The sequence below is a fragment of the Netta rufina genome (assembly GCF_964035555.1).
Source record: "Netta rufina genome assembly, chromosome: 6".
NCBI classification, from domain to species: domain Eukaryota; kingdom Metazoa; phylum Chordata; class Aves; order Anseriformes; family Anatidae; genus Netta; species Netta rufina.
The window spans coordinates 28,210,901-28,223,481 of record NC_140129.1 but is presented as its reverse complement, the minus strand read 5'-3'; the positions used below and the strand labels follow the sequence as shown (position 1 = coordinate 28,223,481).

Below are 12,581 nucleotides of genomic sequence, written 5' to 3'. Positions count from 1 at the left end.
TAACAAAGGACTACAACGTTTATATCCAAGGAAGCATTTAGAATCTTACTGGGAAAAAATGACTCTCTTATGTAAACTACTGTGACATACTTGAAATGAAATAGAGGAATTCTACTTTCCAAATTTATGGCCAAGTTTTCCGGTCTTGTAATGGCTTTGTAGTGTGAAAGGGTAAATACAAAGACTGTCCATGCACAGAGCATGCAGAATTGTGGCCACAGTGCTACATGTAACACAAACATTCCTTGCACAATTCAAACAGAAAAGGACAGGGAGTGCAATATGGATAGAGAGGATGAAGGCTTACAGCACTGTTCTTATCATTAGGAAAAAGAAATGGCTTCAGAGGAGCAAGCTACAGTCAGCAAAATGATGCCACCCTGTGCAGCCACACAGGCTGTATGAATCACTTTACTGGAGTGAGCAATGGGAAAAGATAATATTGCTATCAGTGCAAACAAGTAAAGCTGCCAGATTTTTGCATAGACAAGCTTTTACAAGTAGGAGTACTAGAATGCTCAGGCTAACCTTACAGTTAAATCAGCCAAATAAAAAAACAACTCTGTTAAAAAGCCAGCACACAGAACAGGTTAACTCAAGCACTATAATAACTGATGAATCTAAAATATTTTTAGTAAAACCTACCTGTGACCTTGCCCAAGGTAAGTGATTTGGTGGCCTTAAAATCAATCTCAGAAAAGTTGTGTTTGAGTTTGAGAACTTGATCAACCTGGAAGAAGACAAAAAATTAGTTCATTAAAACAGCACACTGATACCCCTAGATCTTTCTCTGTACCACAAACTTGTGGGAAAGCTCTCAGCTGCAAATAACTTAATTCTGCCCCCAAGCGTGATTCAGTTTCTAAAGATAGCAAAGTGAATGTGCTTTAATTTTTGAATGGGAAGCTGAAGGTGCACAAGTATAGTCATATAAAGGGATTTAAAGAAACTTCCCCTGCAGAAAAGCTTAAAATGTTTAACACTGAAATTCCCCTGCTTCCCAAATTTCATGTCTAGTCACCTCAGAGTGCACTCAAAGGAGACCTCTCTAGGAATGCATTGTGGAGAATTAGTTCTCAATAGAAGAAAGCCACAGTGTGGCAGACAATAGAAGACTGGCAATAGAAAAAAACCCTGACTGTTAGCATAAACCTCCTTCCTAGATAATCAGGCCTACCTATTTTAGTTGCTGTGTTAACTGCATATTATTTTAACAACAAGAAACGGAAATTGCAGAGGAAAGAAGAAAATATGGTGCTCCCTGTGTTTCTTTTGCTTTCTCATTCTATTCTTTCATTAACACATGGTTTCTCCTTAGACCTACCCTGCCACTCCTCTGTTAAATGATCATGGACCAGACATACCAAATTTAATTTGGAATTTGAAATGATGTAATTAGCCTCAGAAGGAAGGCAGAAGGAGCAGTAAGATGGCACTCTTCATCCTGCCTTTGAAAAACAGGCAATGCAAGAGAACAGGGACAGATGAGGGGTCTCACCTCCCATGAAACCACCACAGTAACAGGGCACACTGAAGGGTGGGCCTACATCTAGCAAAGGAACAGGACATCAGCAGGCACACAGTGGCTGCACCCTGCCTTCCTACAGCCTTTCCTCTTTGAGAAGATGAAGCTGCTGTAGTCATATTTTCCTTTGGGGCACATACACCTAATGAAATAACTTTCCCTGGTGCTCCCTCCTTGGTTGTTTTTCTCCATATGGCAGCTTTTAAATGATATACGTTGTGTACTCCCTTTGGGCCTACAGGTCACACAGATAACCCTAGGCCCCAGCACCGCTCTAGTGGTCCAGATGAATTTCTAGTCAAATGTGTTTCCCAGTTCACAGATTGTAAGAGACAAGGGAGAAATCACTCTATAGAAAATACCACTGCTGGGCACTCTTTGAGGCATGGTCTGGGCCAGGCCGTGGTCTGGATGGAGCTTTTGTTTAACTCACAGGGCTTTTCTGCTGCTGGACCTCCTACTGGCAATCAGGCACTGAAATCAGTGTGTCTGTTTGTGGCATGAAGTATTCCTTTACACCAAACTGGGAATTTAGCCCTGAAAATAAGCCATGACATACCTGAATGATGAGCTCTCTGCCATCTCTGTTAATCTTCACATGGTGCAGCTCTCGGTTGGCAAAATTTCCAGAGTCAATTGTGAAAATAAGAAGCCCATCCTTACTCAGCTTATATCGGACCTGTAAACTTCCTTAAAAGCAGAGCAAAATTATATAAAACTTGTGTCCATAATGAGATACTGTTCAATACCTTTACATAACATATAACTTATTTTCCTTATTTTCTTTTCATTATAGTGGAGAAACAAGGTTAAAAAGTCAAGAAACAGGTTGAAGAGAAATGACAGAGTTCACACTTTAATGAAAGGTATGGAAAAAAAAATGCACTGGAGGAGTTTTTCTTCTTACTAGCTAACAAACTCTGCTGTGGAGAAACATAACTTAATAGAGTAACTGAGTGTAACAAAGAAGACAGTGTCTGTCCCCAGGTCAGACATTGAGCATGGCCCCAACAGCTGATCTACGGTAGTCTGTGAAGGATTGCTTCCACCAGAGGGCATGCAGGCCTTGCACTACTCTGTTAAACTAATATTGGTGCATTTTACTATTCCAAGTCAGGACTTCATCAAGATATAAAAGCCAATGCAGAAGACAGTGACGACTGTGAGAATTATAACTTAATTTCAGGCATTTAAAGGCCCAGATTCATTATGATTTATATGCTATGCGAGAAAAGATATATTGCAAATGATTAGCAAAAACCACTTTGGTTTTCTAAACTATTTGAAAAATAAATAAAATTCGTTTAAAACAAATCCCAAACATCTCTTTTAGTTTTTGCAGAAAATAAATACAGCATTGTGACTTCAGAGACACACCACTGACCCTTGATGTAGTCTGGCATTTTAGAGAGGTGAAGGAGCAGCCCTGCTTGGCTCCTCTGTTTGGCCATATTAATGCTGTAATACTGACTTCTTGTCTAGATTTAGAGGCAGAGGGCAAGAAGTGGTTCTCCTTCACTGCATAGCATGGACATAACTGCTCTCCTTACCCTTGGCCTTAATGCAGGAATAAGTGCAGCTGCACTGCAACAGCACTTGCAACTGCTGTCCTTAAGGCTCTTGCAAAACTACTTTATGAGTATAAAACAATGGATAAACTTCCTGCAGAGAAGGAATTTTGCAACCCCTATGCAACTCACAGTTATGTCAACAGTTCTTCCAAATTGGACCCAAAGTCCTATTAAATCATTTCTCTTCCTTTGCCCCACCAGGATGTTTGCTGCTCAGGCTCCTAAGAGCTGCTCTTCTTGTAACATTCTGTGTAATCTCAGATGAGAACTACCTCTCTTTGAGCTTTGAGGGATAGAAACAAAGCTTTCGTAGATGAGAGGGAAAATGAGAATGAACTACTACGATGAAGGCTTTTTAGCTGACTGAGAGGTCTACTGGATCAGGTGATGGTTTAAATGAAAAAATAAAAAAAGTATTTAAAAGGCATTTACTTTCTCACATGTAGTCATGGAAGTAAGAGGGAAATTTCTGAAGAGACCAAGGTCTCTCCTTTAGGAGAGACAGCTCCTAAATTATCCAGTGTGATAATATAGGTCCTGATTCAGCTGCTCTGATTCATACTGCAAAGCTCCTGTCCCCTCATTGCATGTCCAGGACAACTGTTTATCACCTTTAAAGTTAAAGGCCCAAACTTATATCATAGTGCCGTTTTCTTGTACATTTTCTGAGTGATGCATCAACAGGGAATAAAAGTGGGAACATCTGATAATAACGTTAGAAAGACATGAGAAAAAAAAAAGCCCAAGTGTAAAAAAAGTTAACAGAACTTCTTCAGACTTGCTCATTCAGTAAAAAGTGGAAAGGTTGTCTCAACCTGCATGTCACAGCTGAGATGACCACACAGAATAAAGTGAAATGCATTGTGACAGAGTAACAGAGTGGTCCTAATTGAAAATCACATCCCAGTAGAAGTGTTTTATCAGCCACTCACACCTCTTACCTGCAGTCTTTGAAAAAGGCCTAGTGCAAAAAATGGAACACGGCCAAGATTTGGTCTGTGACCTTGTACTAGATGATTAGTTTGAAAATCTAAAAACATGCTTGTCTGCTCTTTTCAAATGCTATGATCACACCAGTATATAAAATAAAAATGGTACTACTACATCCAGGCAATCAACATAGTAACCAGCACATTTGTGTTCAAACAATCAGCAAGATATGCAATCTGTCCAGGCTCTTAGCTGCTTCAAATAGGGATTTACTCATTGTCTTCATCAGAGAAACACCAATTTCTGCTTTAAAGTAGAAATCATTTGTTCCACAGAGACAACGGAGGACATTCTTGGCATTCATTAAGAAATAATTTTAATTTCTGTAGTGATATTATTTTATCTTAAATCATCAAAAGAAATAAATGAATAGCATCTTATCAAATTGCTTTGAACACCAATAGAAAGTTTATTATTATTATTATTATTTATTGGATGGCTGTTCTTCAAAACCATTTTATTCAAGTTGGCATTTTGCCTGTGGTCAAATTTGCATTAATATAAATCATAAGTATATCGGCTCATGTCTCCAGAGATGTTTTGGCATTTACACCAACGGAGCTGAGAGCTGATTTTGATATGCATTCAGTATCAACATTTTTAGTGTTGGCAGAATACAGAATTGTTACTTTGGTAGATTACATTGTCTTTTTACTATTTGACAGGCAAAATAAATGGGTTATTAATTAAAATTATTATTAAGATTCTTTTTTTGGCCTCTGAATTTTGATTATCTGGTCTGCTGGCTTTTTCTATCATATCATCCTAGTGTCACTAACCACAAATAAAAACCTGTGCATAAACCAGTTCCTATTCTCATTTTTGCATCATTTCTGCTTCACAATAGGGATTCACACTAATCATAAGCAGCATAATTTCTGACAGTCTTGTTGCAGTCATGCTTGTCATCTTCTTTTCAGCTCCCTGTGTCTGAGCATGCACACCTGGAGTGCCGTAATGCTCAAGCAATGCACTGCCTGTTGTGTTTTCTTCCTTCTCTATTTAGAATTGCTGGAGGCAATTTCTATCAAGTCCATAAAAGAGGGAGGGAAGGAAAGAGAGAGGTATCATGTTTTTGGCCTTGGGCAGTGAAATTTTACTGGACATATTACCTCAGCAGTATTAGATAAGAGTATATTCACACTTAATGATTATAGCCATCCCTTTTAGCTTCAAATTCTGGAGGTAACTGCCACTGCAGACTACGGATCAACATGCAGATACACTGCGCTACCTCCAGAACAGCCTGACAGAGGAGCAGGCATAGTTTAGCTGCTGTGTGACCTCTTTTCTCCACTTCTGCAGGAAATGAGTCCACATGGGCTGCAACACTACTACGACAAGGCGACTACTAGTGTCAAAGCTAGTTTGCTACACACCGCTGTGGCTTTCAAACTGTAATTTGCAGTAGTATAATCCATGACTGCAGGGCTGAATGACATCCCCCCGCTCACATCAAATGGCTTCACAGCCATTTTAACAGGATTCCATGGGGATCCCCTTGTACAGAGGAATGTTCTGGGAAATAGACACCAAACGGAAATATTTATGCCATCCCATATTGGTGAATAAGTAGGGGTTGATTCTTCTGAAACAAAACACTCCCAGGGTACACTTTCAGTGGTGATGGAGGTCAGGGTTAGTACTTGCTAGCAGTACACTAATGATCAGTATCAGCATAACTAAACCCCAGGCAGCTACAGAAATAGCATGGTGCCTTCAAACCGTTTCTACCCATTTCCTGGGGACAAGAAAGATGAAGTAGCAGCTCTTGAGTCTAGTAATAATACATGGATATTATGCTGGTTCGAGACTTCAAAGTGCTCAGCCTGAAGAAGAAAGTTCTTCATATGCAAGGTTCTTGTCATGCATACCACCAGGACTACTGGTCTTGTGTCATTTTGTCTTGAAGAACCAAACAGCAAGAAAGGGAATGACAAGCCCTTGGGGTCTGAGACTTCTCTGCAGTCTTTTGTTTATAGAAACGGGTTTTAAATGAGCCCAGATTGAACCCAACATCTAAAACAAGTTCAGTAGCAGTTTTTAATGACTTAAACTGGCTGGAGCAGCTGGCAAGACATCTTGCACCCCTCTGAGAAGCTGAGGTTAGTGCAGGGAGCATGTGTGGCTGGCACACATAACATGTGCAGCTTTATCACCATCATGTAACATCAGGAAAAATCATTTAAATCAGGGCAGGTGACAAGTTCAGTTTGGGAGAAGTGTGTATGTATAAAATACGAAATACTGCATTAGGATAAGGACCTTATAATACACCTGCATGTCCCGTTGCCACAGAGGTACTCAGAAACACAAAAGTACCAACAGAACCACTTCAAGCTCTATCACACTGGCAGTCACCCTTGTCAGACAGTAAGGTGTTACTGATGCTAACCCTACCCACCCTCAGCACTTACTGAGCTATTGCTAACAGACAAAATAATAAAAGATGGCACTAATTAAACAACAGGTGGGAAATATTAGTAAGCCTATTGATAGTGCTGCTATTATGAAAAGAATTAAAATATTTAGCCCCGAAAGTAATTTGCAACTTGTAAAGTAGAAATGTCGCTTTTTCATTCCTGATTGCAGAACAGCAAATGACAGCTTTCGGTCATCTCCACCACAAAATACCTCTCTGGAAACTTGTACAGCTTCAGTGTCTCTCTTTATAGTCTAGATATTTAAAAATGAACAAATGCTTTCTTGGTTAGGAGCAGCTGGCTAAGAAACCTGCTCCTTAATTAGCAGCTTCTCCCCAGGGATATTTACTCAGTAAATTTACTCTGCAGTGGAAGTGCCACTGGTGATTCAAAGTACAGGGCCCATTCTCCTCTGCATCCACTGGCTTTTAACTAAGAAAATACTTGTACATTTTTAGGAGATGACTCTTGCTATTTGCTTTGCTCAGAGAATACAAAGAGGAGAAACTGCTGAACATGTTTGCTGATACAATTTCTCAGCTGCAGTGTTGGTTCAGATGACACTGTTCTATAGGGTTAAAAAATAAATCATGCCTCCCAAATTCTGCTAATCTCTTATGACAATGAAAAAGATGTTTCTTTGAATACTTCACACTCAAGACTTGAAGCATTCAGGACTTACATACCATATTCAAGACATCGTATATTAATAACACACTTTCACATTGCATTTCTTCAATTTAGAAGAAAAACAAAAATGAAACAAAAAAACAAACTAACTAACTAACCAGCCCCCCTCCCTATAAACAAACAAGCAAGCAGAATAGGAGTCTGTCTGGAGGCCCATGACCTCAGCTTACTTTGCAATCCTGCTAGGCAGCTGGAGCAGAATTAAGAATTTCACTTAAACGTCAACAAATGCAGCTAGTTCCCTTATACGACTGACAAATTTGTTTAACCTTGGTAGACATCTCATTTCCACCAGCCACCAGTTGGCTTAACACAGGCTGACCAGCAATTAAAAAGGAACTGGCAGATGCATCTTACTCCAAAGATAGAAAATATTGCAAGTCTAAAAGATGACCCAGAGGTCCACAGTTGTATAGCTCATCATGCAGTGGCTTATACACCAAGGTTATTCCAATGATTTTAAGGGGAATGTTCTACACAAAACAACCCATAGTCATGCCCATGTGGCTGGGCCTAAAATGGGAAAAGGGCTAACCCATAGATATGGAATATACTAATCAATGTCTACATGAGATCAGCTCATGGGTATCCTGCCATCATACACAGCAGTATATTTGTGTACCCTGGAGGCAATGGAGAGAGCACTGCCACCATTCAGGATTTACCAACTTTTTACTATTGACAGATCATTTTAATTCTCTGTGCTACAGATTATCTGTTGGTGAAGCAGATGAATGCTAACATCCTTTGGAAAATTATAGAAAATCTCTGGATGAGCAGCAGTTTCAAATAATACTATTACCCACTATCATCTGTTAGTCATTATCACTACCTCTCCATGTCATGTCTAGCTACTTCTTTCTGATGAAGAACTGGTTGCCTTTTCTTTTACACTGTGATGCTACATTAATTACTTTTTCCCCAAAGGTAATTTAATGCAAAGATGAAGAGAAGAGTTCAGGGCATCAGACGAAATTAAATCTCCCTGAAATTATCTGCTTTCTGTTTCTGAGATTTATTCTGGTAATTTTTAACCTATACTTTTTCCATACATGCTATGGAATTTCAGAAGTCAATTTAAGACCCTTCATTTAACAAAAGCTATCCGCATAATACTATTGGATCTGATGCTCAGATCTCTCCTCTTGTCTTTGAACACACACTGTATGCCATTAATCTTCTCATGGTCAGACACTCAGTAGGGTCCTGCAGTTCACTCATCTTTGTATACAGAGAAATCTTGCCAGGCTTTGATCTTACAGTGTACTTTAAATTTAAGATTAGTGTAGCAGCCAGACTGGCAGGAAGAGCCTTTACTTTTTACCCAGTGAACAAAACAAAGTATCATTTTATGATTTATATTTCACAAATTCAACCTGGCTTTGCAAATTACACATCAGCACCAACTCTGTGCAAACAGCTTGCAGGCAAAAAAGACCAAGAACCTCTGCTGTGATACCCCAAGGAATCCACGCCAACCTGCCTGCACCAAGATCCTGGCTCATACCATTAGGCCTCTTTGCAGTAAGGGCACTCTTCTAGCTCATGTACAACTTGGTGTTCATAAGGACTCCAGGCCCTTCTCTGGGAAGCTGCTTTCCAGCTGGGCAGTGCCCAGCATGAACTTACATGCCAGTTCTCTCAGTACTCATGTGAGCTCATGGATATATGTATGTCCAGTTTCCTCTCTCACCAAGGGTACATCTTCCTTGTTCCATATTTTCCCCCGATCTCTGAGACATAGGATTCCTGAAGGCTGGTCTTGCTAGTAAAAACTGAGACATAAACACCCATTTTCCTCAGGCAAAGAGGGACAAAGTCCCTCTTCATTATGCAGTGTAACAGTCAGTATAACTCATTTTTAATGGTAAAAATTAACATGCTAATAGGGATGCTATAATCAAGACAGAAGAAGGTTTGCCTGTTTCAAGTTGTGTGGAAACAGCTACACTGCTCCAAGGCAGCACTTGAGTTTCTGCCAGACTACATATCTCTACATCCATAATACAGATACTTCATAATTTAAGAATAACTGAGAAATGACTAAGATCAATCCTCATGGCTAAAGTTTTTGGCAAGTCAGGTTGTAAATAGACCCTTACTTCAGAATTACTGAAGAACACAAACACTCACACGTATATATAATCTGCAGCATCCACTTAAACAGGAGCTTCTGACTCTGTCCTTCCTCTCCACTCCTTTTGGGACAGCTCCTTAGAAATCCAAAAACAAAAAATGACTTTTTAACAGCACAATGTGAGCTTGACATTTCGATCTTCCAGGAGGTAGACACCTCCTTCAGTCAAATGTAAATGTATGTTTTCTTCCTAGCTGATTATCTGCAGCTATTGGTCTGGGGTTTTATGCGAGAAACCAGTAAGTTCAAAATCAGTCTGTATATATGCAGAGCAAAGATCAATTATTAACTGCATGCTCAGCCATTCCTGCTCAATGTAATCCAATTATAGTTCCCTTGTTTTTCCCTTGTGGGTCTCCAGAACATCTCTTGACCCTTCGGCACAGTAAAATGATCTTTGTGAGTACAAACATGTCCATGAATTGAGCTAATGAGACAGATCTTTCAGTTCTGTCCTCTTGGAAAGCAGATAAAGAAAACTGCCAGACTCTTTGGCTGAATACTGCGACTGCTTCTCCTTTCAAAGAAGTCTTGTACACTTAGAGATTTAGAATGGCATATGTTAAAACAAAACAAAACAAACAACCAAAAAAGGCTTTGGGTGCCAAGCCCACTCAGATGACTCAATGACTAGTGCAGGATTTGAACTGAAAACTCTAATCAGCATGTCCACTTTCTGCAAGGTGTGCATACAACAAGGGATCATCCAAGGGACCAGAGATGTTTCCAACAAGAGAAGTTTCTCTGTTTACATAAAGAAAGTGTTTGGAAGATCTCCTGCCATTCAATCCTTCCCACTTAATGGTGTCACAGACAGTGTCCCATTCACAATCAATCAGGGGCATTTTTTATTTTTTTATTTTTTTTACATTCAGCATTCCTGATCAAACTCTCACTGCCCACGCCCCCAGTAAACAACATAAGATTTCAGGACCAACTACAGCAATTTTTTGAAATGATTTTTAGAAAATATATTCTCCTATTTGCCGTATAAAAGCATTTAATGATTTAAACCAGGACTAGGCAAGTTCTTAGTCTACATTTCTTAGTTTACTCAGAGTTGCTTGAGAACTAGTCTCCTCAACAAAGCTGTCTTCCTCACTTCCCAACATGACTTACTTTCCTGCTCGTGATCTGTTAAAAATAACTATACCTGAACCTTGGCACAATTTCCCACTTCACAGTCACGTAAATTATGCAGGTTGTTCAATGGGTGTTGAAACTCTTTAAACCAGAAAATGTTCTCAAACAGAGAAAGCCCCAGTGTAGACTTGAAAGTCACCCCCCAAACCCACCCCAATGTTGCAGTAGATCCTATTTTCTCTAATTTAGCTTTGTTCCATTGAACCCTGGAGTGCACAGATTCAACAGTCCTTACCTCAAAGAATGAATTAGTTTATTTTGGCCTGCCTTTAACACTGAATGACAAAAGTTTTGTTTTTGTTGCAGAAAAATTGTTGGAGATGCAGCTCAACAGATTTGCAAGGCAAAAACAACAAAGATAATTTACATGTCTTCAATAGAAAGGCTGCTGCTGAGTTTGAGACAGAAGGAGATGACAGTAGATTACTAGTTTATTAAAAGGCAAAATGTCAGTAGCTTCTCAATGATGACATTTTCTTCTTTTTTTAAGAGTGTTAATTTAGCTCACCTCTATTACAGCTTTTGGTTTCCTTTCCTATTAAGCAGCAGCTGATTTCAAGAACTTTTAGGACAGGGCTGTAAGGCTGATCTATGTCCTGCTACTATATTTTGAATATCACAATATCACAGAGCTGATAGAAGAACTTTGCAAGCTGTTTTCAGTTGCACTTTTGCTTGTAATGTGCTTTTTTCTTGTCTTTAATCCTTCCTATGCAGTTTCAGAGACTTGATTTCCCGAAGAAACTGAGAACAGAGCTCACTCTAATGACAATAGGTCCTGAATAGAGGCAATAAAAACGGGACTCAAATTACTTAGTTTCTTAGGAGATCAGATACTAACTTCAGATTCATTTCAGTCATTCTAGAATAGTTTGAGATCCTATCTTTTTTCTTTGATGTTGGCTATCTGCTCTTTTTCTAGATTTGGAATTGAAGAAACCCAACCACTGTAACAGACAAAGTCAAGAAAGAAAGAAATATTTTCTAGACATCATCATCATATTCATATCACATTTGATCACTTGCAGAGGGAAGGAAGAATATAGAAACAAGAGGCTCTAATGGTTTCTATCCTGACATTTCCCACTCCCATCAATTTCTATCTTTAGGTATCAAGCTGAGTGCATTATAATACTAAGTTACTGATAATTTGGTGAAATAATGCAAATTTGCAAAAATATGCAATGAAAAGGAGAGTGTAGCCTAGTTCCCCAGAGCCTCATCCTCAGACTGATGCAGTGCATTTGCAGCCCTGGGAAGAAAAAGTAGTATGTGTATGTGTGTGCAGAGGAAAGATGAGAAGAGTGCAAAGGCAGGCCACATATGGAGCAGCTCTGAACAGAAGACAAGACCAGCTGTATTTGCATAACACTGTGAGAGCAGTGCCCTTCTACAGTGTTGGTATTGCCAGGAGACATTTATAAATGGACCAGACTTTTACCCACCATTACTGTGACAAGCTTGAGAGCGCACCCACAGTGACTCTGCTGTACCACAGCTCTGTCCATAGACACAAAATAATCAGGTTACTCAGCTACCCCTCAAGGATGAAAGATCACAAAGCACATGACCTTGCAGCACTATTCATAAGAAAGCACAGCTCTGTGGTGTGCAAATGTCTTCCATCATGCAATTAATGACACCAAACCAGACTCCTCACCATTCAATTAATTAGTGTTACAAGATGCAGATGTTCAAAGGCATATACCCCCTGAAAAAAAAATCTAGAGAAAGGCTTGTGAATACCCCATCCTTGTAAGTGTCTAAGACCAGGTTGGATGAGGCTCTAAGCAGGTCTAGTGGCAGGTATCCCTGCCCATGGCATGGGGGATGGAATTAGGTGATCTTTAAGGTCTCTTCCAATCTAAACCATTCCATGATTCTAAGAAGACTGGGGAGGAGAGAAATGCTAAATTATTGCATCCATTTTCAAAGGCACATGTATGATATAGGAGACTAAGTATTCATTAATAGCAGAAAGAATCCCTACTGAGTCATCTTTAAAAACATAAACTTTTGAAAACTGACCCATGCCATGACTTGAAACCCACTGACCAGATGTAAGAAAAACACTGTGATACAGATAAATCACTAGAGTGGGA

At 39.5% G+C, this 12,581-nt stretch overlaps 1 protein-coding gene across 1 annotated transcript in view; it reads right to left on the bottom strand.

Annotated features, from left to right (window-relative positions):
- Positions 1 to 12,581, bottom strand: part of CNTNAP5 (contactin associated protein family member 5) — a gene marked incomplete at both ends in the record, with an annotated part of 281,013 nt that overhangs the window by 15,252 nt on the left and 253,180 nt on the right. Inside the window, 2 exons of the mRNA XM_084289311.1 lie at positions 646 to 730; positions 2,085 to 2,211. Of these exons, the coding sequence (XP_084145437.1) occupies positions 646 to 730; positions 2,085 to 2,211 (212 nt within the window). The remainder of the gene's footprint in view (positions 1 to 645; positions 731 to 2,084; positions 2,212 to 12,581) is intronic.